The sequence below is a fragment of the Petromyzon marinus genome, chromosome 33, assembly GCF_048934315.1.
Source record: "Petromyzon marinus isolate PM22_M1 ecotype Great Lakes invasive population chromosome 33, UKy_Petmar_22M1.pri1.0, whole genome shotgun sequence".
Classification (NCBI taxonomy): Eukaryota; Metazoa; Chordata; class Hyperoartia; order Petromyzontiformes; family Petromyzontidae; genus Petromyzon; species Petromyzon marinus.
Genome location: NC_133699.1, coordinates 13,047,705 through 13,073,686, shown reverse-complemented (window position 1 = coordinate 13,073,686; position 25,982 = coordinate 13,047,705). Strand labels below are relative to the sequence as shown.

At 47.0% G+C, this 25,982-nt stretch overlaps 1 protein-coding gene and 1 long non-coding RNA gene across 3 annotated transcripts; one reads left to right on the top strand and one right to left on the bottom strand.

Annotated features, from left to right (window-relative positions):
- Nucleotides 1-3,350: 3,350 nt before the first annotated feature.
- On the bottom strand, nucleotides 3,351-16,805 carry LOC116948259 (uncharacterized). 2 transcript variants are annotated; one of them, XM_076071559.1, is made up of 3 exons: nucleotides 16,462-16,805; nucleotides 13,502-13,672; nucleotides 3,351-12,783 (listed from the first exon to the last, which is right to left on the bottom strand). In XM_076071559.1, exons 2-3 carry the CDS (start codon nucleotides 13,639-13,641, stop codon nucleotides 11,163-11,165), a joined length of 1,761 nt encoding a protein of 586 aa, XP_075927674.1. In that variant the 5' UTR covers nucleotides 13,642-13,672; nucleotides 16,462-16,805; the 3' UTR covers nucleotides 3,351-11,162. The 2 variants fall into 2 exon arrangements, with proteins under 2 accessions (XP_075927674.1, XP_075927673.1); XM_076071558.1 differs by having other exon boundaries at nucleotides 13,502-13,629; nucleotides 16,462-16,804.
- On the top strand, nucleotides 15,504-25,758 carry LOC116948496 (uncharacterized). The gene is made up of 5 exons (XR_004403809.2): nucleotides 15,504-15,915; nucleotides 16,813-16,863; nucleotides 19,576-19,742; nucleotides 23,933-24,513; nucleotides 25,164-25,758. It is a non-coding gene; the product is annotated as an uncharacterized LOC116948496 (long non-coding RNA).
- Nucleotides 25,759-25,982: the final 224 nt, after the last annotated feature.

Below are 25,982 nucleotides of genomic sequence, written 5' to 3'. Positions count from 1 at the left end.
CATGCGGCAGGTGTGGATCTCCCCATCATATTCCGCAAAGTCAACCCACACAGTCTTCCCGGCACTCACCCTGGACGAAATACGGAGACCAAGCTCAGCTGCATGAAACAATTTTTTAATAATAATAAAAAAAACATTCACATTTGGCGAGTGTTCATGAAGATTTCTAAAAACTATATATTTTTTATTTTACCGGGAAAGGCCCACTGAGCAATGAAGCTCTTTTTGAGAAGAGACCTGTCCACAAATGATAGCTCAACATAGTGGCTTAACACGTGGACATTTATAGAAGCCAAATACTTGAAACGCATGTTGTTGATTCTAAATTTGGGAGGCAAAAACCGGTGAGGACCCGAAGAAAAATCCACGCGTTCACGGGAAGAAAGAAACACCGCAAACTCCAAATATACAGCAGTCAAGTGGTCGGGGTGGAACCCATGACCTCCTGCTTACCGGGTGACGAAGCGCACCATAGGGACAGCGTAAATAAACAACAAACCCACTGAGCACAACACGCCCGCAGTCATATGCACCTGCCAGGCCCGTAGTAAGAGTTCCAGGCAATGGTGACACCGTGCTCTCGAGTCGAGCACAGCACAAGACAGAACGGACACGCGGCACCAGGTAGCGGATTACGCAGAACAAACTCCGAGTGCGCAATCTCATCTGATTAGATTTTAAAGAACACAAATTGTTCAAGGTGCTTAAGGGGACGTCCATAAATGACGTCACGCACATAGGTGGGGGGGAGGGGGGGTTGGTCAGACATTTGTGACGATGTGTGACGAGGGGGGGGGGGGTTGAGAAATGTGACGTCACATCAAAATGCGCAACTTTAAATAAATATAGACAACACGTTCTACTTAATTAAATATACTTTTTTATGAATGTTTTCTCCTACAACATCAGAGTGCAGCGCCACATTAAATACGCACTACAATGACAATAGTTTAAAGCGATTTGAAGCATGTTTTATTATTTGGGGGGGGGGGGGACAGAGCTTTGTGACGTCATTTTGAGGGGGGGGGTCTGACTTTTTGTGACGCCGTGTGACGAGGGGGGGGGGTCAAAAATCGTTCAAAATCGCGTGACGTCATTTATGGACAGCCTTTAAGATAGTTTAACAAACAACAATTTAGATTGCAGGGGCGTGCATGGGCTGAGGAATGGGGGACGACGGTCGAGGGTGCGTATGGCTTACGAGATGGTAGGGGAGTGGAGGGGAAGAAATCGAGGGGTTTGGGGGAGGGAAGAGGAAGAGAATGGAAAATGCACAAGAGGCGAGGCTTTAAGAGAGGAACGGAAGGAGGTTACGGAGGGGAGGGACTGTTAAATGTACAAGGGAAGTTTATTCTAGTGGAAGGTTAGAAGTTAAGAGAGGACCAAAGACGAGATTAGGCACAGGGAAGAAGGGACAGAAAGAGACAGAGAGAAGATTGGACGATGAAGAGGACGAGAGGGATCACAGAAGGAGATGCGAGAGGCAAGATTAGGTGGAGCAAGACTACGGAGAGATTTAAGTATTTGAAAAGACAGCGGTGTAGTCAACGGGAAGCCAGTGAAGTTGAATGAGGGGGGCGAACTTTGATCATTAAAGGAAAGATTGAGAGAGAGAAAAACCGTGGCAAAGCTATTCTTGGGTCTTTCGGTAAAGTCACGTAGATAGGTTCATAGAAAATAACAAAAAATCACAATAAATACTTGTTGGAGGCGAGAGGATAGGCAGGGAGACCCAAAAAATTTAAATTAAAATAGTCCAGGCGGGTAAAGATGAGAGCATGGAACCACGAATTTGGCAGCGGAAAGTGAAATGAGATGGCGATTTTTCCTGCCATCGAGTAGTCGCGGAGGTGTAGGCAGAAAAGGCCGGAGAGGACTCAAAGGTGACACCAAGGTTGAGGACAGAGGAAGCAGGAGTGAGGGAGAAAGGAGGGAAGGAGACGGTGGTCACCGGAGAGCGAGAACAAACAAACAAAAAACAAGATCGATGTTTTTTGAAGGATTGAGGGAGAGTAAAGCGCCATCCAGGATTGGATGGCGCCCTGCCAGGAGGAGATGCACGAGGAAAGGTCAGGGATGAATGAAGGAAGTGAGAATAAAATGTGGGCATCGTCAGCAAAAGAACTGACGAGGGAAGCACTAGAGGAGATCATCGATGCAAGAGGCGAAAAAGCGAGAATGGTAAGGGACCCAGAACCGACACCTAACCGAACACCGACACTGAAAGGGGAGGGAGGGGATACGGAATGACAGAAGGATACTGACGATGTGCGAGATGCAAGGTGGTGAGACTCAAGCCAGGAGAGAAGAGTCCCAGAGATGCCGAGGTCAGGAAAGAGCGAGAAGAAAAGTGGAGTGATCGGCAATGTCAAAGGCTGGAGGAAACGTCGAGAAGAATGAGAATGGAAAATTAATGACGGGTGAATTTCGATTTAAAGCTTTCGTGACTGCAGGGATTCATCTTTAAGATAAGACTAATGACGGGTATTGAGGGAGTTATGCAAGATGGTTCTGGATATTTGAGAAGGGCTGTTTTGGTGGAATGAAGTGGACGAAAATTGGATTGAAATTGGCTGACGCAGGTTTGATTTTTAATCCTGGGGCTCACTGGTCGCTAGTCTCTCCAAACATCAACCCTCTACTTGGCTGCAGAGATATCAATAAGAGGCCCGCCACAGTGTCGAGATGTTACCTACCTCGCGTGGTATGCAGGAGGTCGTGGGTTCCATCCTGACTCTGACGCCTGCTGCTGTATATTTGGAGTTTGCGTGTCTCTCTCTCATCATCATCACGGTCGCTAGGAGATGTTAACTACCTCACCTGGTATACAGGAGGTTGTGGGTTCCATCCTGACCCTGACGCCTGCTGCTGTTATTTGGAGTTTGCGTGTCTCTCTCCCCATGGTCGTGTGGATTTTTCTCCGGTTCCTCCGGGTTATCTCCTCCACATTTAGAAACGTGCGTTTAGACTATTTGTTTGCTACACATTCCCACGTGCTATGATTTGTGATGGCCGGGTCGCTTCTGAAAAAGAGTTACGTGGCTCAGTGGGGCCTTACCCGGTAAAATAAAATACACATTTAATAGTTTTCCTGTACACTCAATAACTTTAAAACAGTCACCAAAACACCACCCCCCCCCCTCCTCCACTCACCGCGCGCACCTGGATTTTTGCAGAATGAGCCTCAAGGAATCTGCAATTAAAAAGCATTTGGACGCCTTCGTTGAACAATCAACATCACTCGTGAAAATTCCTGACAGCGATGATCTGGCATCACTGCCCACCTCCCGCACCTCCGATTAATACTGTTGGCTACGCACTGCGCGAGAAAATTTCAACACGCAATAAAATGCAACCGATTTGGGTGTGCATTTGAAGCAGCAAAAACAACAACAACAACAACAAAACACGTGCTTCGTTGACAACTGGCAGCAACGGGGCAAATCAAAACATAGCAACCGTGACAAGCGGAGACTGTTTGACATAGTTTCGGTCAAGATTAAAAATGTTCACCTTAAGCCTGGAGTTTGCTCCGTGTTACTTTATTTAAACCTGTCGCAGCCCTCCAGCCGTGACGACGATGCATTGCAAGAATAATGTCGAAGGCGCCCGCTTGACTTTTGCGGGGAGAACACACTGTCCTCACTCTCTCTCTCGACAATATTTGACGGGGCATATGCGAGAATAGATTCGTCAAGAGGCAGCACAAATGTCCCCGTTTGAAGTAAGCGATGAAAGATGCTGAAATTGTTCTCACGATTGGGGACACCGTGATGTCATACTCTTTGGTTCTATTCGGTAAAGTCACGTAGGGAAAAAAATAAAACAACCAAAGAGTATGGATCCTTGCAGTCACGAAAGCTTCAAATCTAGAACTGTGATGTCATGTTGACCAGCCCCCTACTGGACATCTGTGACTAACAGAGCTTCGAAGATGATCGGATTTCTCCCAGATAAATTTAAACAAAAATTCTGATACTGAAGCCGACACCACTGTACGGGTTCTGTTTGTGCGATTTCGCGTGCATGTGGGGAACCCATTTGTACACAAAATTCGCTCTATGCGGTTTGAATTCACTCAACATGCGGCTGTGCGGTCGAACGCGGAGCAACATTGTGTGTACCGTGCGTACCCTGTGTACTGTGTGTACCGTGTGTACTTTGTGATGTAGCGGTTAACACGTTGCGCTACGAACCCGGCGACTCGTTTTCCGCTCACAGCCACCATCTGTGGCGATTATCTGAACCGGTCCTGGGCCTCCCCTACGTCGACTCAGCCTCAAATTAGTACCTGGTGCGGTGTGTATGTCAACACCGGGGAGACAAAGGTCGGCCGGGCGTGGCGTTGGCCACCCACCCCCTCGTGTGCCGTGCCGGCCTTCATAAGTGCTACTAACAAGACTTGCCCCAACAGTCTGCTTGGGGTATACGGGGGATCTTTGTCTTTATTGTTTTGTGTGCTCTGTGTGCGCTACTCGGAAGGCAGCTGTCTCCTCGTGCCGTGTCACTTTGTGCGCCCTCCGTTTTGTGGAACGCATACTTTCTACTACCGCATAAAGCGAGGGAAAGCTGTACTTTGTCATTGAACTGGACTGTAGAATATGTACTATGAACGCTGAACTTATTTTCGCAGCGTGCGGAGCCAACCGTGCCATTCGGAGGTGCGAAATATACCGAGTGCAGTCGTTACTCTGTATATTTGTAACTACTCCGCAGTTGCAAATATACAGAGCAGCTATATTTCTTGTGCCTCAATATATTTCACTTATTCCCGGTAAACTTGGAACGTTCGGGGCAGCGTTGGCATGTGGCTGGAACCGTTGGACCAACGCTGGCCCAACGTTCCAAGTTTACTGGAAATTCGTGCAATATATTGAGACACAAGAAATGTAGCTGCTCTGTATATTTGCAACCGCAGAAAAGTGACAAAGATACAGAGTAACTACCGTACTCTAAGATACAGATGACGGTAGATACAGAGCAACCACCGTACACTGTATCTTTCGCACCTCCGATTAGCACGGTTGGCTATGTACGGCACCCAATAAATGTGCCAACATTGTGGCAACGATGGCACATTTACTGGGTTCCTTTCTTTAAGCCAAGTAAAACCGATCGTTACAAATATTTAAATACTCTTTTTTTAAAGAGGGGGGATGGGGAGAGGAGGATTTTCATCACTGATGCAAAATGAAGACGAGTCGGCATTGTGACTGCGGTCATCACAAGAGTCCATGGCCCGCGTGACCCCAGCCACTGCCGCCCTCTTCACCGCCCGATGTCCCTACACCGTGGGTCACGGAATCCAGGAGGGTCATCGAGTTGGCATCGGACCGTAAAGCCTTCGAAGAGGCCGATGAAATTGGTTTAATACTCTCTCGGTATGAACACAAGTAATGTCGCTCGGCTCGCCTTGCCATCCATCCTTACGCGTATGATAAAGGAAAAGGAAGGAGGAAAAAAGGCATTTGACAAATAAATTCTTGCGGGGTAAACGCTTTTATGCTACCGGCAGAGGGCATGCGATGAACTGCTTTTTGTGTATTCATATACTTGGTTCAGTCACGAAAGCTTTAAAACGAAATTAGCTTTTTGTGTTTTCGGTATCCCCCCCCCCCCCACCACCTCATCGCACCTGCAATGTGCACGGTGCGAAAGAAGTTCAACATACAGTAATGTACGTACGTGCGCGTGGTTGCATTGCAATGTACAGGCTGTAAATTGTTCGTTAGCGACGCTCACAGTGTATTATTTAATAATGATTTAGACACCACTCTCTCGTGTGAAAGTTAAAGCACCGTAATAAGTACAGTACCACAAAATAACTAAATCATTATTGCCGGAAAGGGTATAATGTACGGCCTCATTTTTTTATCATACTCACAAAAAGGGTCCCATGGTTAAATTTTTATTTAAAGCTTTCGTGACTGCAGTAATTCATATTCTTAGCTCTTTTGGTAAAGTCACGTTGAAGGGAAACAATAAAATAATAAAATATATATAAAACAATACAATTGTCTCGACGTTTCGACCGTTTGTGTTATGGTCGAAACGTCGTGAGAATTTTATTGTTTTATAAATATTTTATTACTTTATTGTTTCCCTTCAACGTGACTTTACCGAAAGAGCTAAGCATATAGGTCCCATGGTTGTTATTATTTTTCCAAGGCTGTTCCCGAGGTCACCACGAGGCTACGCGGTCTGTCGAACAGTGTGAATCCAATGTCATGCAAACTCAACTTTTTTGTATGTTACCAGGTAAGGCCCACTGACCTATGCAACTCGTTTTCATCAGCGACCTGGCCACAAATGATAGCTCAACGAAGTGGCTTATCGTGTGGCAATTCACTGAAGCCAAAAACTCTAAACGGCGTGTTGTTGTTTTTTTTTTAAGTGGAGGGGGAAAACCGGAGGACCCGGAGAATAATCCACGGGGAGAGAGGACATGCAAACTCCAAATACACAGTAGGCGTCAGGGTTGGGATCGAACACACGACCTCATGTATACTTGACGAGTTAGTTAACATCTCCTAGCCACCGTGGCGCCCATGTACGGGATGCGATTGGCGAGACAAAACTGTTGCGAGACTGACAGAAAAAGAATTAGGAACGAAAATGACCAATTGGACATTCGTTCAGGGCACGACAAGCGCTCCCTCCTCGAATTGTGCAATTATTTGAATGAATCAGAAAACCTATATTATTGCATCGTTTGGTTTAATACGTTTATGAATGTATTGTCGTGAACAATAATCTGTGGTTGCATACATTTGATGATTGTCACCCGCGTTTGTTTTTTTTTATGACGTAATTGTTTTAAATCGAGAAAACAACACGATTGTGATTTAAGCACTCGTAATAACCGTACTCGATAACTTAAGGAAGATTCGATTGAGTGGAATGTTTTACGAATGTGGCAATGTCTGCTGACAGAAATACAATGTACGTGGCTGGAATATGCAAGTGAAACTGCCGATATTAAAATACACGTAACTTGGCAATGTTATTATTCGTGGGAAAAAGTTTGTTATAGAATTGAGTAGCTAAGGCGTTAACATCACACTTACAGTTTTAAGCTCCTTCACAGCGGTGGCACTATCGTTATCACAAAGCCCTGGATATACAAATGTACTGCGAAATGTAACTTCCAGCCATGCTCAATGAGTCTGGCTGGAACATTACACCAACAGAGAATATAATATGCTGCATATTTAAAATGCACAATGTTATAAATCTTGACTTTCGTGACTGCAGGAATTCATATTCTTTGGGTCTTTCGTTAAAGTCACGTAGATAGGTTCAAAATAAATTTTTAAAAACCACAACGTTTCGATCACAACACAAGCGATCGTCTTCAGGTGGAATAAAACCGTTGAAAAAAGGGGTGAAAGCTCCCAAAGGCAAGCTGTTTTGAAAGTTTCAAGATGGGCGTAGCCCAAGTGTCAACTTGCAGTGCATCAACGAAGTGGGCGGGGCACAAGGGCCCTGGGGCCAGCACAAGTGGAGATGGTTATGTTAATGTGGGGAATTAACAACTATTTGTACTTGTAGTTGCATGCCCAACTTCAAGCGGAGATGGTTATGTTAATGAATCAAGAGAAGGGTAAGCGCAGGAGCCCTGGAGAAATTAGTAAAATAAAATAACTAACATTGGAAGGTGACAAGATGGAAATATCACAGCCAGTTATGACTTAAACTGGTTGATGACGTCATTCCAATGATTGCTGAGTTTGTACCCATCCTCTCGGTTGAAATTGTGTCTGTGTCTATATATATCGATGGCTTCATGAACGAATCTTTGTTGATAGCTAGCCAGTGGGCTTGCAAAGTACCTTCGTCTTAGAAAAATACATTTCTTGTGAGCCAACCGCATTAAGACAATGTCAGCCACGGCTGAAGTGTTGGTCCTCCCGTGTTTCAGATCTGCCTTATGCTCACGAACACGATCAGAGACATGTCGCTTAGTTTCCCCAATGTAACTACTGCCACAGACACAGCTTAGTTTGTAGAAGCCGGGGTATTGCATGTCAGGGATTTTATCCTTCACAGATAGGATCAGATCACGAATTTTATGCACTGTGTTAAATCGAACCTGGATCTTGTGTTTGCTCATGATTTTAGAAATATTTTTGGTGACCCCTGCTATGTATGGCAAGGTGTTGGTTTTGATTGGGTCCTCAGATGGTTCTTTCCCAACGGTTTGAGTGATAGCTTTATGGATTGTGTAGTCAGATTATCCATTCGTCTTGAGAGCTTGGTGCACGTGTTTCAGTTCACGGGCTAAGTGATGATGGTTGGAGATACATCGAGCTCTATGGTCTAGAGTTTTGATGAGGGAATTCTTCTGGGATGGATGGTGGTGGGAGTCTGGTTTTAGGTAGGCATCCGTATGAGTTGGTTTCCTGTAGACAGAGTGGCCCATTGAACCATCTGGTCTTTTTTCGATTCGAACATCCAAGAATGGTAGCTTGCCATCCTTTTCCACCTCCATGGTGATTTTTATGGCTGGGTGTATGGAATTTATGTGATTGAGGAATTGGTTCAGAGCCGGTCGGCCATGTGGCCAGATGACAAACGTGTCATCTACGTACCTCTTCCACAAGGACGGGTGTAAAGTGGATGCCTGAATGGCGTCTGTCTCAAATTTTTCCATGAAAGCATTGGCTACAACCGGAGATAAGGGAGAACCCATTGGGGTGCCTTCAACTTGTTTGTAGAATGTTCCACTCCAGGTGAAGTATGTATTGGTGAGGCAGTGTCTCACCAGGACTGGTACATCAGCATTCAATCCTTGTTGGACCAAATCTTCAATGATTGCAATGGTTTCGGGCACAGGAACTTTGGTGAACAAAGAAACTACATCGAAACGAACGAGCAGATCACCTGAAGATAGTGAAATGTCCTTAATTAACTATACCAAGTGAGCTGAGTTAAATACAGATGAGGTGGCCTTACCAGTGAATGGTTGCAAGGTCTCAGACAGAAATCGGGCCAGTTTGTAGGTGGGTGAGTCAATGGTGGAGACGATAGGACAAAGGGGTGTACCTTCTTTATGGATTTTTGGTAAACCACACATTCTGGGTGGTCTAGCAGCAGAGGGTTTTAAAGAAAACTGCTTGGTTTGTTCAATTAATGAAGCCGAATCAGTGATGATACTGTTGGTTTTCGTAACGAGGCTGTTGGTGGGATCTCTTTTAATTTTCGTATAGCTACCATCTTTAAGCAGGTCCTGAATTGTTACTGTATGCGGTTTTGTCGATGAGGACCGTGGCATCGCCCTTGTCGGCTGAGAGGATGACTATATCGTCCCTATTTTTTAATTGAGCTAGCTCAAAACGCTCATCCTTACCGATGTTGCTGATCGGTGTCTTAGCATTTTTGAGGATTCCAGTGATTTCTGATCTTGCCACATCTGCAGCGATGTGTCCCAAACCCTTAAGGGCTGGGCAATGATATCATCCACTGGGATGTGTTTAGGGGTGACTGCGAAGTTCAACCCTTTAGCCAGAACCGATTTTAGGCCGCCGGAAATTGGACTATTACTCAGATTAATAACAACCTTGTCAACGTCTAACTTTTTAATATGTGGATCTGTATTCTTCTTGGAAAGGAGGTTGAACTTGGAAAATCAAGTTATTTTGCATTTAGCTGACATTGTAGTGGCTGTCTCGAAGTTTGTTAAAGGATCTTATAGTTGTGTGGAACCCCTCCCCGGAGAGGCGGTTAAATCTTGACTTAAAGCTTTCGTGACTGCAGGAATTCATATTCTTTGGGTATTTTGGTAAAGTCACGTAGATAGGTGCAACATTAATAACGACACAACCATCTCCACTTGTGCTGACCCCAGAGCCCTTGTCCACCACCCACTTCGTTGAGTGCACTGCAAGTTGACACTTGGGCTATGCCCATCTTAAAACTTTAAAGACAGCTTGCCTTTGGGAGCTTTCCCCCCTTTTTCCACCTGAAGACGATCGCTTGTGTTGTGATCGAAACGTCGTGGGGTTTTTTCATTTTTTAAAATAAATGTTTAACCTATCTACGTGACTTTACCGAAAGACCCAAAGAATGTGCACAATGTTACGTCCATAATAGAGGGGGGGGGGGTTGGGTTAGATCGCATAAATATATAAATGTGTCGTTAAAACCCGCCACCACCCGACACAGCCAACTTGTAAGGGTTGTGACGTGAACAGAACGTGGCCAATTCGTCACTAGTACAACACACCGATGTGTTGGAGAGCCAAGCCACAACATTCACAGAGTACGACCTTTTGCCAGTAATTAGAAGTAGCTTCATCAGGCGACAGCCAGATTTGTGGAGAAGTCCACCTGTTTCGTTCCTTATATAGATGCGTAGATGTGGTGGCCACAGTTCTGCGCTCTTGCATAAAGTGGGGGGGGGACGACGACAATGTTATGTATTTACACTTTGCAGACAAACATTTGTACTCTATGCTGCCATGCTTTAGATCAATGTTCTACACAGGACCGCTGCCAACGTGATATCTGTTTTCAAGCAAATGTCCCAAGCAGGAATATACACAAATAGAATATTAAACGATTTCTCGGCCCTGGCTGGCATCCATAATGGCATGGGCTCATGTGGCATTGAGTCTGCACAGGGCTGCAGTCACTCAGTAGGGATATGTGATCACTCCTTGTGATTGACATAAGCCACTCGCTTCCTGAGCGTATTGGTTGGTCCTGGTTGCTTGCTGCAACTCCGTGCAGTAAGTTGTGTTGTAGGGGCTCTTCATGAGGCCCATAGCCCAGCCTCGTGGGTGCTGACAAATCATGAGCTTAATATGAAGGGAATGGAAGAGGGCCCAAAGGTCCATGACCTAAAATCTGGTCAGGAGAATCATTAATCCATGGTTCAAGTTCATGGCTATGTGTAATCCATTGACAAATATTGCCGTGATTAGCACTGCTACAGCCTGTCCTCCTGTGTGCTCTCAGTAGACACATGTGCAGGTGCCTAAACCTAATTCTAGGAATTGTATGCATAGTAACACTGCTAAAGAAAACGCAAGGCAAAGAGTTCACTATTGCTTTTTCACAGTGTGTGTTTTCAGTATTTTTGGCTGTGCAACATAATGCTATGCTGATGCCATAGCATTTTAAAGTATGTGATTCCATGCCAAGTGATAAGGCACCGAAAGCTACTGCCTATAGGGAAAGCTAAGTGAAGGAGGGCAAGCGAGCTCATCTTTGATTTCCAGGAAAGCTTGGTTTCTGACGCTCAGGAACTCCGTGCTGCTGTAAGAGATGAGCATGGCTGGCGGAGGCGGCGGCGGCTCCCTTCTGCCGCGTGCCTTTCGATCACGATGAAGGCACAGCGAGAGCACGGTGATGCATCCCAGCTCGACCAGAAACACGACCGCCACGATCGCCGCGTTGAGTCGCCACGGGCCACCGGCAGGCGCGGTGAACTCGGCCGTGGTGGCGGCGGCGGCGGCGGCGGCGGCGGCGGCGTCCGCGTCACCAAACGACCGCTCGGTCTCCCAGCAGCGGCCGCGGCCCGGCCCGCCGATGGCCGCCACGCACACCTGGTAGCGCCCGTTCGGACGCAGGCCCCGCAGCACGTGGTTGCGCCAGGTGGCGTGCACGAGCAGCGACGAGCCGGCGTTGCGCGCCGGCTCGCCGTCCATGGCACGGTAGGCGACCGCGAACGCCCGCACGCCGGAGCGAGGGGAGCACCACCGCACCGCCACGTCCGACTCGCCCACGGGCACGACGGCGAGCAGCCGAGGGGCCGACGGACCCGCCGGCGACGCGTCGCATGGACAGCCGCCACGCCGCCCCGGTGTGCGGCAGGGCGGCTGAGGGTGGTGGCAGGGATCCACGTCGCACGGCTCTGCCTGCCGGTACTGGGCGACGCCCGACTCGTTGCCCACACCGGCGACGTTTTCTTCCATTTCCAAATCGAAGGTCTCGTAGGAGAAACTGGGAGGCCCGAACAGAAGATGAGGGTCGATGGCTTGCGGCGGGCGCGCCTGGGACGCAGTGGCATGTTTCGGTGTCGGTGTTTGAAAAATGGCAGGATGCGCCGTGGACGCGTCCTCGGGGGAGTTTGTTGGGTATTCTTTAGAAGTAAAGAGACTAAGTGGTGGGGTCGTGTTATCCGAAGTTATCGATTTATCCGCAGTTGTGGTGTCGCTGTCAGCAGACAGAGTAGTGAGGATGATGGGTGCTGGGCTTGAGAGGTAATGGACATCGTAAGGTTGAGACGTGGGTGGCTGACGTGTCCTTCCTTGTGCATTATCGTGGGATGTGTAGGGTTGCGTTGTGTGCCCATTATGTACGTTTTGCCTGCGTGCTGTGGGTTCTGGTGTGAATGTTGCGGGTGCGCGTGCGGTGGTTGTGTCCGTGCCCGGCTGGAGTGTGTGCGCTGTCGGGGATTCTGGCGTATGTTCACCGGGTAGGTGTGTGTGCGGTTGAGTGGCGTTTGGGTTTCGTGTGTGAGTTGGTGTTGGTTGAGAATTCAGGCTTGGCCTGTCCGTGTTTTGTTGCTCTGTACCTGATTGAGCTGTTTCAAATTCAAAGGTGCCAGGAATGTGTGCGGTGGCTGGGTTTTCTGTGCCCATAGGAGGTAGTGACGTGGGAGCTTGCTGCGTGTGGGGTAGTCGTGGACGTGTCAGGTTTGAGAGCAAATTCTCCCGGGAGGGGGCACCGCTGGGAGTGCCGCTCTTATTTCCTCTCTCGCACAGAGTCACCACAATCTGTTCGGCTGAAGGAGAGGTTGTCTTTGAATTACGGGTCACACAGTGGATCTCTTGTGGCCTGTAAAACATATGTTCATAGAATTGTATTATTACTCGGTTTCAATCGTTTTCTGTATAGATTTACACTTGTTTTTTTTCGTCAGAACATTTCATCTTGTGACACTGGAGAAAGAAACATACATTTTAGCCATACCACTGAACCACATGTATATATTGAGTTGTGAACGTGGTTTTTAAAGTAAAAGAGATGTTATTTTTTCCCCGAGGCTAATGTTTAAGAGGAGCACTTTCACACATACTCCACCAAAAATGCATGCAAAGCATTATGGGTGTCTCCCAAAACGCCGTGTTATCTAAAGCTGCACACAGTGACTGACAGTGGTGGAAATAGGCCAAAATGCCCCGGAACGCCGTGGTGGGAGTGACATTTTAAACCCGACTGCATTCCGGTTGTATTGATTTGACTCACAGATAGACCCCTAGACCAGCAGAGAGACCCACAGACACGCATAGAGACCCACGGACACACAGAGACCCACATATACTCTCAGAGACCCACAGGCACGCACAGAGACCCACACACAGGCACAGAGACCCACACACAGAGCTAAGCTCCTGCTCATGCCCCTCCTCCTCACATCTAGTCGCGAGTGGGGGGGGTGGAATCATTTATGAGCTCCCCCCAGTAATTTCTTCCCATTTCCAGCCCAGGTGACTGATAAGAACATTTGCTTGAGCAGTGAGCAAATCTGACAATTCTGAGAGCATTCCCTCACCTGCTGGAGTTGTTCTCTTGGCCTCCCGGAATCTGAGCATCACTCAGTGTTAAGCAGAAAATGAAGACGGAATGCAGAAGATGTAGCACGCTGCGCTCCATGGTCTTGTTCTGGGCTGTTTTTCTTTTCTGTGAGAGCATCGCGGAACGTCCATCACATCGACTGCACTCACTTTTAGAAGGTGAAGAAAAGACCTGTATGGCTAATGAATAGGAGGGGGGGGGGGCGCAACAGCTTTCCACTGGTTTAGTGCACCACGTTGCGAGCCATGGGGCGATAATTTCGTTTCAATACACTGCAAACAAGAGCGGCGATATCTGAACCGGTCCTGGCCACTGCTCTGTGGCCCTGATCTCCACCATCTTGCACTGCAGCCATGAGTATAAACACTGAACGGCAAATTGCACTTGCCTGGCAGCTTCGGCAGCAGCTTGTTAACCCGTTGGATGCAGGGTTTAAAAATCAATTCAAGCGTGAACTTTTTTTGTCAAATTTCTACTGCGTTGTACTCATGTTTTTGGCTTCGTGAAAAATGTTTTAATTTTCATGAAATTATGAGAACTCGCACTTTTTAAAACTTTTAAGTTCATAAACAGTACTGTAATTTATTTAAAAAGGCACAATTTTATTCATGTACCGTGAGCATAACACTTACTTTTAATCAATCAAACCATTTGAGTTCCCCGCCTGGAACTTAGCACGCGGTTCAGATTGTCGGCCATGTTGTCATCTTCACCGACTCCGAAACAGTGGCGAGACTGGGAGTGTTGCGCTGTGTAGAAGGGGCCATTGCCCGAAACGTCGCCTGTCATATACGTTTTGATTTTTTTTAAGGCCACAGTGTTGTTGACGAACGTGTTGAGGTTTTATTATAATTTGTGATTGTGCATCACGGCCAACGCAGAAGCAGCATCAATCGCCAAATAACGCGTTTAACGTAGTATTGGGGAGTTTATGGTACGGCAATAAATACATAATTATTGAGTAGACGTACAGAACGTTTCTTTCAAAAGTTAAGGGAGCAACAATTTACACCAATAACTGTTACCTAAACATGCCGCTTAACACATGTATAAACTTTAGATCCAAGTATACAAATGCACAGACTAAAGCCTTAATCGATTTTTTGGGGCAAGTGCTGTTAGCGAGTAGCACCTATGAAGGCCGGGACGGCACACGAGTGGGTGGGTGGCCAGCACCACGCCCGGCCGCCTTTGTCTCCCCAGTGGGGATGTTTACACATCTCAGCAGGTACTCGACCTAGGGGGAGGCCCAGGACCGGTTCAAATAATATTCACCGGTGTTGGCCGTGAACTCGGGTCGCCGGGTTTAACCGCTACACAAACACAAAACTCTTACGTACAATGCCTACAGTTTAATCAAACGTAGGATACACACATACGAGTTTACGTGGTTTGTCCGCACAAACAGCATCAACAAAACAAAGCGACTACTGCAGCTGTATCTTGCGTGCATTACTGTATAAGCACAGTGTTTCTGACAAAGGTGGTCAAAAACAACCACTGTTCAAACAAGGATTTAAATGTACTATTAATAACAATTTTTAAAACGTATCACATTCCTTGGGAACACAGCCGTATTTGGTACAGCCTTCGTTAAATCAATATAATCATACGCGAGCAGATGTGAATGATGATGCATTGACGGCACTTTGGGGTTGTCCGCAATATTGTAGATAATCCAGCGGGTTTTTTTGTTTTCCCATAACCACAGCCCCACTTCTGTCTGCGGATAATCCAATTTGAAATACAAATGACTCCTGCGGTGGGAAGCTCTTGTCGTGGTGAAGATCAGCGCGCCGGACTGCAATGCAGGTCGCCAGTTCCGTTATCCCCGCCACGGCAGTCAAATCAATGGTGCGCGTTTATTATAAACCCACCGCATCTGGCCACCTCTTTCAAAGTCACTGCCCAACGTGGAAGAGAAGGCCAAAGTACTCTAACGAGTTCTCTCCAGAGGGAGAGAGAGAACTCATGAGAGTGGAGGCGCTCCCGCAGGGCTGTACCTCTGCTGCCTGTACTTCTGTGTAACATGAAATGTGTCTGCTAATACCTGTGGGTTAATCAGCTCAACCTCCGATTAGCAAGGTTGGCTACGTACGGTGTGAAAGAAAAACTCAACTAAACATTTGTTTTACCAGGTAAAGCCAACTGAGGTATATTGCTCTTTTTCAGAAGCGACCTGGCCACAAATGATACTCAACGAAGTGGCTCATCATGTGTAAATTTAAAGCAGCCAAATACTCTAAAAGCATATTTATAAATGTGGAGATGTGGAGGGGAAAACCAGAGGACCCGGAGAAAAATCCACGCGACCACGGGGAGAGAGATACGCAAACTCCAAATAAAAAAGCGTCAGTGTCGGGATGGAACTCACATCCTCCTGCATACGAGGTGAGGTAGTTAAATGTCTGAAGTTTAACATAAGTACACTAAGGTTGCCACCTTGTCCACAGTAAACCTGGACACATCTCAGCCCAGGTCGATTATCAAAACTGCAATCTACTGGAATAAGGGTTCAATGCAATAATAGTACCAGATATCAGTACAAATCATATCCTGCCACCCATTTCCCAGTGGCAAGGCTGTCCTCCACACCTCACGGAATTCTATGGGTTTTTTAAAAGTGTAAATATGCGACTCACACCATAGAACTCGTCCCTGAAAAGAGATGTTTTAATCTATTTTATTGACCCATTGTATTGATATTAGGAAACGCACACTTCTGCAAACACTTTGTAAATACATTAAGGGGGCAGAATATGTGATGTTTTGTACTTTATAAAACAACAATTTTTCTGCGTAAAATAACCACTATCTTCGTGACTTGTGGTTATAATCTACACGTACTGTAATCTACGAGAGGAAGAAAACAACACAATCGATTCTTTCCAAGAGCAGAGATGTCTCCCGATGAAAAAAAAGTGTACAGTAACTCACCAGTCTCTGCGTCACAACAGCGACTGCAACAGCGTGGAAACAAATCTGAGTCGATGGCGGCGAGGGTCTATTTACCATAGAGGAAATAGACAACGGGTATTTAACACCACAATTCCCCCGTGCAGTTTCGCCTTGTGGGCACCGTAAGTGTACTTACATCTACCCCCCCCCCCCCCCCTCTGCGGGGTGTGTGTGTTGAACCCTGTTGAGTGCCTCTTACAATCACTCACCCCTGGTATGCGCGGTGTGTGGAGGACACCGAGCGGGTGATCGCGTGCGTTGGGGGGGGTGGAGACATCACCATGGAGCGTCTCTCTCTCTCTCTCCCCTCTGTGCATGTCTCCCACACAGATTCTTGGGAACATTGACATCGGCCGTGGACCGGGGAGCTTGCGAGAGGCGGTGAGGTGGCCTCGGGCGATAGCGCGTTCGCCTGCTGGGTCGCGGTCGGGGTGGGTGGGGGGGGGGGTGGGGTGTTCGCGGTTCGATTCCGCCAGACCGCCCTGGTTATTACTGCGGTGTTGTACCGAAATACTACGCGTCCGTTCGCTTCACAGTGGACGTTCGACATCCCCTGACGTCGTTTGACAGGAGTAAGCCATTGTGTGGCGGCAGCGATGGCACGCTCACAATTGATCAAAGTATAAAATATTACCGTAAAATTACTCAATTTTGGATTTCGCGTTGCAATATCGCCCCCCCCCCCCCTCCACTGTGCAACTGCGGCAGACCGTGTGTGAGAAACTAACAACGTTGCGAGCGTGCCTTGTGCTATAAGAATGGCGCGAATACCAAATGTCCTAACATATTACTGCTACCGCTGTTATTATGATTCACCAGGGTGAGAATTACGTGAATCTTCCGCGAAATGCGGCGTCATATTTTTTAAACTTTTGTAGGGCTGGGGGGTTAAAAGCGTGCTTGTGAAATTAATCATCGGATAGTCTTTGTCCTGAGTTACATTAGCAGGAAAAAAAATGTCATAAATTAATCGTGTGTTACTTTAGACTAAATTCTGTTTAATTTCTGCAGCAGTACCACGTTGCCATTAATCGTTATACACTGCAACATGAATGTAAAACAGCGTGTAAAAAAGGTAGAAACGTAAGCAACATGATGCGGAGCCTTTCCCCCTACGTTCGGAGACACTCCACACTTCACCGACTAACCCCACGAAGCGTACGTTTGACACGCGTACGTGCGCGTCACCTACCTACGCGTCAGGTGCTACCGGAGCCTGGCCATCCATGAGTGAGGATGACGCCTTGACGTCCTCACCTCTGAAAACTAAGAATCGGCTTTACACTTCCTGGCAGTAACACAACAGGTGTTAAGATGTTCAAACGCCAAATGCCCAGTTCATTTGTAACGCAACGTTTCTCCACCCAATCCGTGGGGGGGGGGGGCGGGGGGGGCAATATGCGTACGACGCACCCTGAATTGACAACAAACGGACTTTGTCAACGAATGCTGATTTTTTCCACATTGCCAATTACAGCTCCATTCAGAATATCAATTTTCGCTGATTTCACACATCATCACAGACTTGCCCCCATTGCTTCTTCTCTTTCATCTCACCTCCATCATCACATTCACATGTACTATTGTTAGTTCTGTGTAAAGCGCCTCGGTTAAGGCGCCGTACAAATTATTTTAAGACAAGGTAACATCCATTTTCCTCGTGAGTTTTCCTCTCGTGAAATTGTATCGTGCTTATAGGGACGAGCGCACATGAACATCTACCGCATGTTCGCTACGATATGCACCGACACAACGTTGGAATGGGGTTGAGCGGTAGCGCGTGGCTTCTCGCGTGGTGACCCCGGTGACCCCGGTTAGATTCCCGCACACAGCCAGCGCACCATCGGGGAGTGATATCTGAATGCCGACGTGTGGCCAAGCAACCATAATGACCGCAAAGCACTTTCACTCAGCTAGTGCGCGGACCATAAAAGGGTTATACAATTCTAATGTACGCTCCTCTTTGTAGTTATACCTTGTACCATTAAGAGAGAGAGAGGGGGGGTGGGGGAACACGTATCTGTGCTTTCACATTCCTATTTCGTATCCACTGCTGTGGAATTTCAGCCCTGTTTAAGATAACCTGTCAAGGCGGTGCCCCCCACCACTACCCCCCCCCCCCCTCCCACCACCTCCTTTACCGAGCTGGTAGGAGAGAGAAAACACACACAGGAAAGCAAATAAACTTCAGCCAAATGTGATTAATTCTGTGTAATAAAAAAAATCAACAATACCAGCAAGCGAGGGGCGCATCCTCGTGCATATTTTCCCAACCCCGCTTATTAAATCAACAAATGCTGCAGCGTGCTTTGTAATATACCACATCCCAAGCACTGCACTTGATTTTCGGAACGTTTCCCGTACAATTGTTACCTTTAAGAAGCACATGCAGACCAGTTGTTGGATTAAGTAATCCATGGATAATTTTAAATATTTACATACATACGTATTCTGGCTATAACACACATGTACAAACTACCATAGCATGAATAACCGTACATTTAAGCTGTTCGCCGTGCTGTTATTTGTATTAATTAGTATATGGAAGTCCAAGTAAGCTGCTATAGTTTGCGATGCACGTATCAGAATAAGAATATGCATTTATACTGTAGGAATCCGATGAGCTTTAAAGCTCTTTTGTTCACGGATGTCCAGTTGACATGCAGCAATAGACCTACATACTGACGCACATTCACACGCGACCTCCCTCCACCCAATCCTACTCCCTCGCAAAAAAAGACAAAGGTCCCCCGTATAGCCTGAACATACTGTCGGGGCAAGTGCTGTTAGCGAGCACCTATGAAGGCCGGCACGGCACACGAGGGGGTGGGTGGCCAACACCACGCCCGGCCGCCTTTGTCTCTCCAGTGGCGATGTTTACTACAGACCGTACCAGGTACTCATTTGAGGCTGTGTCGACCTAGGGAAGGCCTAGGACCGGTTCAGATTATCGTCCCTGGTGTTGGCCATGAGCGAGAAATGAACTCTGCATCACCGGGCTTGGAGCACACCGCTCTACTCCCTCGCACGCACACACGGACACACACTGTGAATTGTCAATGTGTGACAAGTGCATTTTCTTACTCATCCCAGTATGTGTTGCGCTGGCGGACCAACGTGCCACGGGGCAGTCCTCTTACCCTCCTTGTATGGGCAGCGCTCGGAGGGCGGACCCTCACTGCACCGGGGCACGACAGATGGCGTGCCCTGGCGTGCAGCTCATCATTTTAAAGCAGCTCAAGAGCCTCAAAATAAAGCAGGTGAGAGAGCCAATTGAAGCTTACGGATTTCACAGATGAAGCTAGGACTCACGTGGGTTTAGAAAAGAACCTCACCACCTTCGTCAATATCAGTTGATATTTACTTTAGAAGGCTCGTGTTTTTTGAGCACTAGTGCTTCTTTAGAACCGTGAAGGAGGCAGCCGAATTTCGTTTGATGGAAATCAATTTGGTGTACAAAGCCTTAATACGTTTGCTGTGGATATTTTCAAAGGCGCTTGCCGTCTGGAACAGGTATAATGGGCAATTCTCCATCTTGGCGGGCTGCCAGAAAACAGCACGCCTGACCTAGAAAAGGATTGGACACCCATGGTGCTTGTACGTGTCGCTGGGGTCACGTGGGTCACCCTGCCACTGCAAGAAAAAATCGGATGGAGGGGTACAGAGAATACAGGTGGCCTAGTGCCTCGGCAATGTGCTTTGTCTGGCTATGTGTAGCCAGAATACATCTCAGGTGAACCGTTTTATCAATTCATTGGTTATACAATGCATTGTGGACGCTGCCTGGACAACTGCTCGTCTTTTCGGCCACGGTCATGCCCTCTCGCCTCTATGCTTGTGAAACATTGACCTCAATTGGCATAAAACATTGATTTGTGTGAGGAATGCCCATAAACCTGTACTCGAAAGATCTAAACAAAGGCCAATTTGTGAGCTTTTCACACAAGTGAGACTGCATTGACTGGGTAATGTAACCTGCATGTCCAGCTTGCTTTGGCCAGAAAGAGAGCACTTAACGGGCGCAGCACGTGGTACAGTATTGAAGAAGCTATCTGATGTGATTCAGGAGGTCAATGAGATGCATGGATTTGTTGACATTTGGTGGCAGTGTTGTCAGGTTCAGCCTCCATGGAGGAGACTCTTGAATGATGCCAATGGATGGACAGCTGACAGTAGCCACCCTCCAACAACAAAAAGAGAAAATGCCAGTTTTCACGATGACCTCCAGCCAACAACCTTGCGTTACTTTTCATGACCACGAAGTGCACCCAGCCAAAGTGTCACCGACACGTAATGGCAAATGTGTGATGTTATCAAATATATTAATTCAGAGATATCATTCTGCCCTATCTTCAGCTAAAATCATGATCAAGTTCTCAAATCGTACTGTTCCAATCTCCGCTTCCCGGAATACTTTATTCCGATTGTTGCAAGTTATTTTCATACACGTGCACCTACTTAGCGTACAATTCAAATTGATTGCCGATTCATGTTTTTCCGTGCAATTCACGACGCGGCATTGCATCCGTTGTATTTCATACATATATGTGTTTGGAGACAACAACATCAACAACAGCCGCCATTCGACACTAAGTGGCGGTGACGTCGCAACGGCGCTTGTGCCAGGCCATATGCATTTCGAGACAGGACACATTGAGCCAGGGCAACATCAATTGTATGAAATGCTGCGTTAAGCCATAATGGGAGGATATGCAGAGGTTTGCAAATCGAGCGTAGTAGCCTCCTTATTAATACTGAATATACGCACTACCTGCTTCCCAATGACCGTCAAAGATCCTGTGACATTTGAAACACAGTAGGTCGTGAGCACTGGCGTCACAGACCAAATTTGCCAACTTTGAAAATAACACCCAAAATTATTCCCAATTGGGTAAAGTTACAGAGTAACATTGCCCCTTACTCTGAAACTGCTGCACATCCGCCAAGAATGACGTGAATTTCAAATGTGTTAGTTATTTCATTTGATTAATGGCCCCTCTGGGCTCAGGAATGGAATCACCCCTTTAGGGTCATTCCAGAAATGGAATGAAATTACTCCTTTGGGGTCATTCCATTTCTTTCTTGAAGGGAAAAAATAATTAACTTAAAAGGCAAAACGCTCTGCCTAACTTCCTGTACTCCTTGTTGGTCTACTACAGCATAAATATTAAATCATTGCGACCTTTACGATAGCATCATTAACAATGACAAACATAATTGGTTATTCACGTCCTCCTGGGTGACATCTAATACTTTACCTTGTAAAGTCCATGTTGTCCATATTATTTTATTTTCTGACACTACACTCATACCAGCTGATTTGGTGCATCATCAGTTTGATGACCCTGCTGGTTTGGCTGAATCTAGCTTGTTTTTTTAGCACCTGAAGGTCATGTTTGTTTTCACTACGGTTACCGACCACCTTGGGGACGCAGCGATGAGATCACCTCATGCGTAGGAGCGAGATGGATTGTGATATCACAGGACCATGAGGGATGGTGATGGTGTGGAGATGCCCTTGTCCAGCTGTGGATGGAACATGGCTGAAGATGAGCATGATGATGGAGACCGAATAAAACATCGAGCATACTCTAACAAAGCCTTGGAGAGACTTATATTTCCTACGTTGAACTCATTTTATTATAAAGTCCTCCAGCTTCAAAAAAAGGGAAACACATCTTACCTGAATATACAATATTGGCGTATCTAATTATCCACATGTATCTGCAAAAAAAATAATTCCTCTTTGTGTGATTATCCTCCAATGAGTGCAAACAGGATGAATTTTCTGCCAATTCCCAGTCACCTCTCATACACCCAAAACACGTGAATAATCGAAGTCACATATACTATAGATAAGAAGAGTGTCACAAATAGCCATTTATTTATCCAGGAACGACTCACTGTGTCATTTGAATGTTTGGCCAACTCCTTCGTAGGTGTTTTTGCCCGTGACTCTGTCGAAAAATGACACGCGGGAGAGAGATGCAATGGAGTCTCTGTGATCCCTCGACCCTCGATAGTGTCCCGGCTTGGAGGTGTTTGCCACCATGCCTGGATGTGCCACCGCCCTTCCTTTTGTTATAGGCCTCGTTTTCAGTAAACATGATCGCTCTTTTTGATGCCCTTGCGTCGTGTTACGCAATCTTACAGTTTGAAATGCTGAAATGCTTCTTCCTCAATCTTTGACTTCTCCCAACAATCCCGTCTATGTCTGTCTCAAGCTGAACTGCACAACACTGGACGCGTGACCACGATTTAAGGGATCCCGTTTTGACAGCTATGTGCACCAATGGCCATTTTCAATATACTGTATATTTGCTTTCTTCAACGCCATCTGGTTCTGTGACAATGAAAACAACAAACGGCACCTTTCAACGAAATACCGATGCGTTCTTGTGCCGAGTTTGCGTGGGGGTTTGGGGCACGGGTGGGGGGCAACGCCACTCCCAAACTGGACATCTTTATATAATTTATTTTCAGTCGTTTCAAATTCAGATTAAAAATAAATTAATTATATGCACCCGCGATTCCTAATGTGTGTGACAAAGCGACCACCCCCCCATATATAGAAGTCAAACTCCGCCTGTGGATGCGTTCATTTTGAGGGCTTCCTCTGCCACACGAATCTGTCAGCTCCTTCTGCCTCCTCAGCTTGGATAGGGGGGATGCGCACAAATATATCTCTCACTCTCAAGTTTCCACTCACCAAGCGCACTCTAACACACATCTTCAATCCATCAATACAGAATGAGTAGCCAGTAGCTGATAGGTGTCTGTGTGCCAATGGCTTACCACTCTCCGTAACTGTGCGCTGCTATTGCTCATTACAGCCCTTGCAATTATTTGCAAACCACTAAAATGGCTTCATGGTTTAAGTGCTAACCACCTAAGCCAGTTTGCATGGATTTTATGGTTCAATTCCCGCTGATATATCGTTATTTCCACAGGGAATAAACAAAGCGCTGTAAAGTGAACATTAAAAACTGTATGCCATGTCGTGGATGTTAAAGACCTATCTGCATTATTCATAAGAGCAAGTGTTTTGGTGTTAAAATCTTAAAATCACCTCCATTTAAATTGAAGAAAAAAATCCCCGTTCGAATAAATACAAACATCCAGTTGCGAAAAATATACATATATGCAACCCCTTAACGTATCTTGGTTATCCAAAAAGAAGACGAACGCAATGAGCGGTGAGCAATTGTGTGAGCAGAACGCCCGTAGATGAGGCGTACGAGATCTTGACAATGAAATCCCAGAAGGCACTGTAAAGGACTCCGGCATACGCCACTGGTTCCAAGCGCTTCCCGTGCACGTGCGCGAATCTCTCTCTGGGCTGGCCGAGATGCCGCCTCGTCTTGTCCATTCCTCCATTGAAAGGTAGGCCGGGCACGCTTCAGGCTTTTTTCATCCCTTTTTTCACCTTTGCGTTGTTATCGTGCGACAGGAGCTGAAGAGCCGCGATGCATTCACCGTCAGCCGAGCGAGCGAGCGGCGCATAGAGGCGTGCGAGAGCTGGGGGCGGGGAGGGGGGTGGTGGAGGGGATGGTGGGAGAGTGCGTGGGGAGCCCAATCATCCAAGCTCTCTCCTCCCCCCCCCCCCAACATCATCTATTTATCTGCACGGCTGGCTGGTGGGCTGCGATTTCGCACTCTTTCGGCTGCACCAGCGTTCGGAGGCTGCAGGCGCCCTTCACACGATGTCTGTCTCGAGCCCGCGCGTGCGTCTTGCACGCGCGGCTTGACGAGCGGGATTCTCCGGCGCTGGAGAGGAGCGGATGGGGATTAAGCGAGGCTCGTCGCTATCGGTGTCAAAACCTCCCCGTGCACATGGACAGGGGAGGAGGATGCAATTAAAATGGCCGTGCGCATGATGTCTGGATATCTGCCTAAACTGCAATTTAAAATCGCTCTTCAGAGATTTCCATTACTGTCATATCTAACATATGATCTCATGATGAGCATCACTTTGGGTTGTGCGCCTTCCGGCCTCGGACAGCTGCCGTTGCCCCTGGAAATAATGCGAAGGTAGGTAGGCTCCGACACTGTGTGGAATGTGATTGCATATTGGTAAAGTATGGTGAAGGTGCTCGTTTCGTGAATGACCCTTCGTAGCGTGTGCATGATGACTGACCTCCATAGGTTATTTTTGTACAAGTTGCACATCGCTACGACCGTTTTTCGCGAATAAAACCCTGTACCTAATTGTGATAAAAGAGTGAGCATAGATTGATTTTTTCCTGCATAAGGCTGTTTTGTTTCATATGTGAAAACATAGGTTTCCGTTGTTGTTATTGCACTGCATTCGTCCACTGGTAAATTTTAAAACGTGTAAATCGATATTTTGCTCCATCCAATAGATATATTGATATACAGTATATCCTGTATTGATTCTACATGTGCACAGCACAATTGTTGGAGCTGGCCAGAAACCGTGTGGGTGTTATGCGGTTCTTTATTTTTACACTTTAGGTAGCCACTGTGTTACTCCTGGTAAAAAGCAATTCTCTCCACAAGCATCGAGATATTATTTCATGACGTTATAATGCTACGATACTGCAAAATAGCATCCTTCTGTTTTTGTCTTTGCGTTCAGTCTGCACTTTGGGCTGCATTTGCTCAGCCTGCATTTAAAAAAAAATACTCAATCCACCGGTCTCTTTTTTTCTTCATTTCAGGACTTACAGAAAAGTAATTTGAGTGTCTCTGAAATAATTTGGTGAGATTTGGTGAGAAAAGGTTGTTGCTCACGCTGCTGCAAATGGAATCCTCGGAGCAAATTCCTCTTAGAACGACAGGAGCCTATCCTCATAGCTGGTGCCAATCATCCTCCGGGCCAACCGCCAACCAGCAGAGTCGAGGCTCCATTTCAGTACCGTGGACAGCTCCAAAAGGGCACCCTGCCACAGCAACGGCAGCGTCAGCTGCAACGACGGCTCGGCTTCTCTTGACCGGATCTTCAGGCGTGCAACCGAGCGGTCAGGGGGAGACATCCTTCACGGCGCAAAATTGCGGCACAAACGAGGTGAACAACACGGCGAGGCGGCACTCGCAAAACTACGTGGACGTGGAATTGGTGGCCATCAGCCCCGTGTCGGTGTCGAGGCGCACTGTGCAGCCGAGGGCTGTCGACATGACCCCAACGCCTGGCAGTGAATCGTACCCGGCCGATGACAACGGTGAACCTGTGGATTACGGCTTCATCATCTCCCTCATTTTCCTCTTCGCTGGGATTGTCCTTGTGGTCATCGCATACCTGGTGCCGAGAGAGGCGAGGGTTGATCCAGACTCCGTGTCGGCCAGGGAGATGGAGAAAATCGAAAATTATTACGCGCGGCTTGGGACCAATTTAGATAAGTGCATCGTGGCTGGTCTTTGTTTCCTGACCCTCGGCGGAATGATCCTATCCTGTCTTTTATTAGTGTCCATCTGTAAGGGCGAAATATACCGCAGGCACAGAATGGGTGGCTATCGAACGAACAGGACTTATGGCTCCG

Excerpts from the sequence above, each read along its gene's own strand:
- LOC116948259 (XM_076071558.1), bottom strand. The coding sequence starts at position 16,539 with ATGGTAAATAGACCCTCGCCGCCATCGACTCAGATTTGTTTCCACGCT. Across the intron at positions 13,630-16,461 it reads CTGTTGTGACGCAGAGACTG|AAAAGAAAAACAGCCCAGAA; the intron begins GTGAGTTACTGT and ends ATGCTCTCACAG. Across the intron at positions 12,784-13,501 it reads CAAGAGAACAACTCCAGCAG|GCCACAAGAGATCCACTGTG; the intron begins GTGAGGGAATGC and ends TATGTTTTACAG.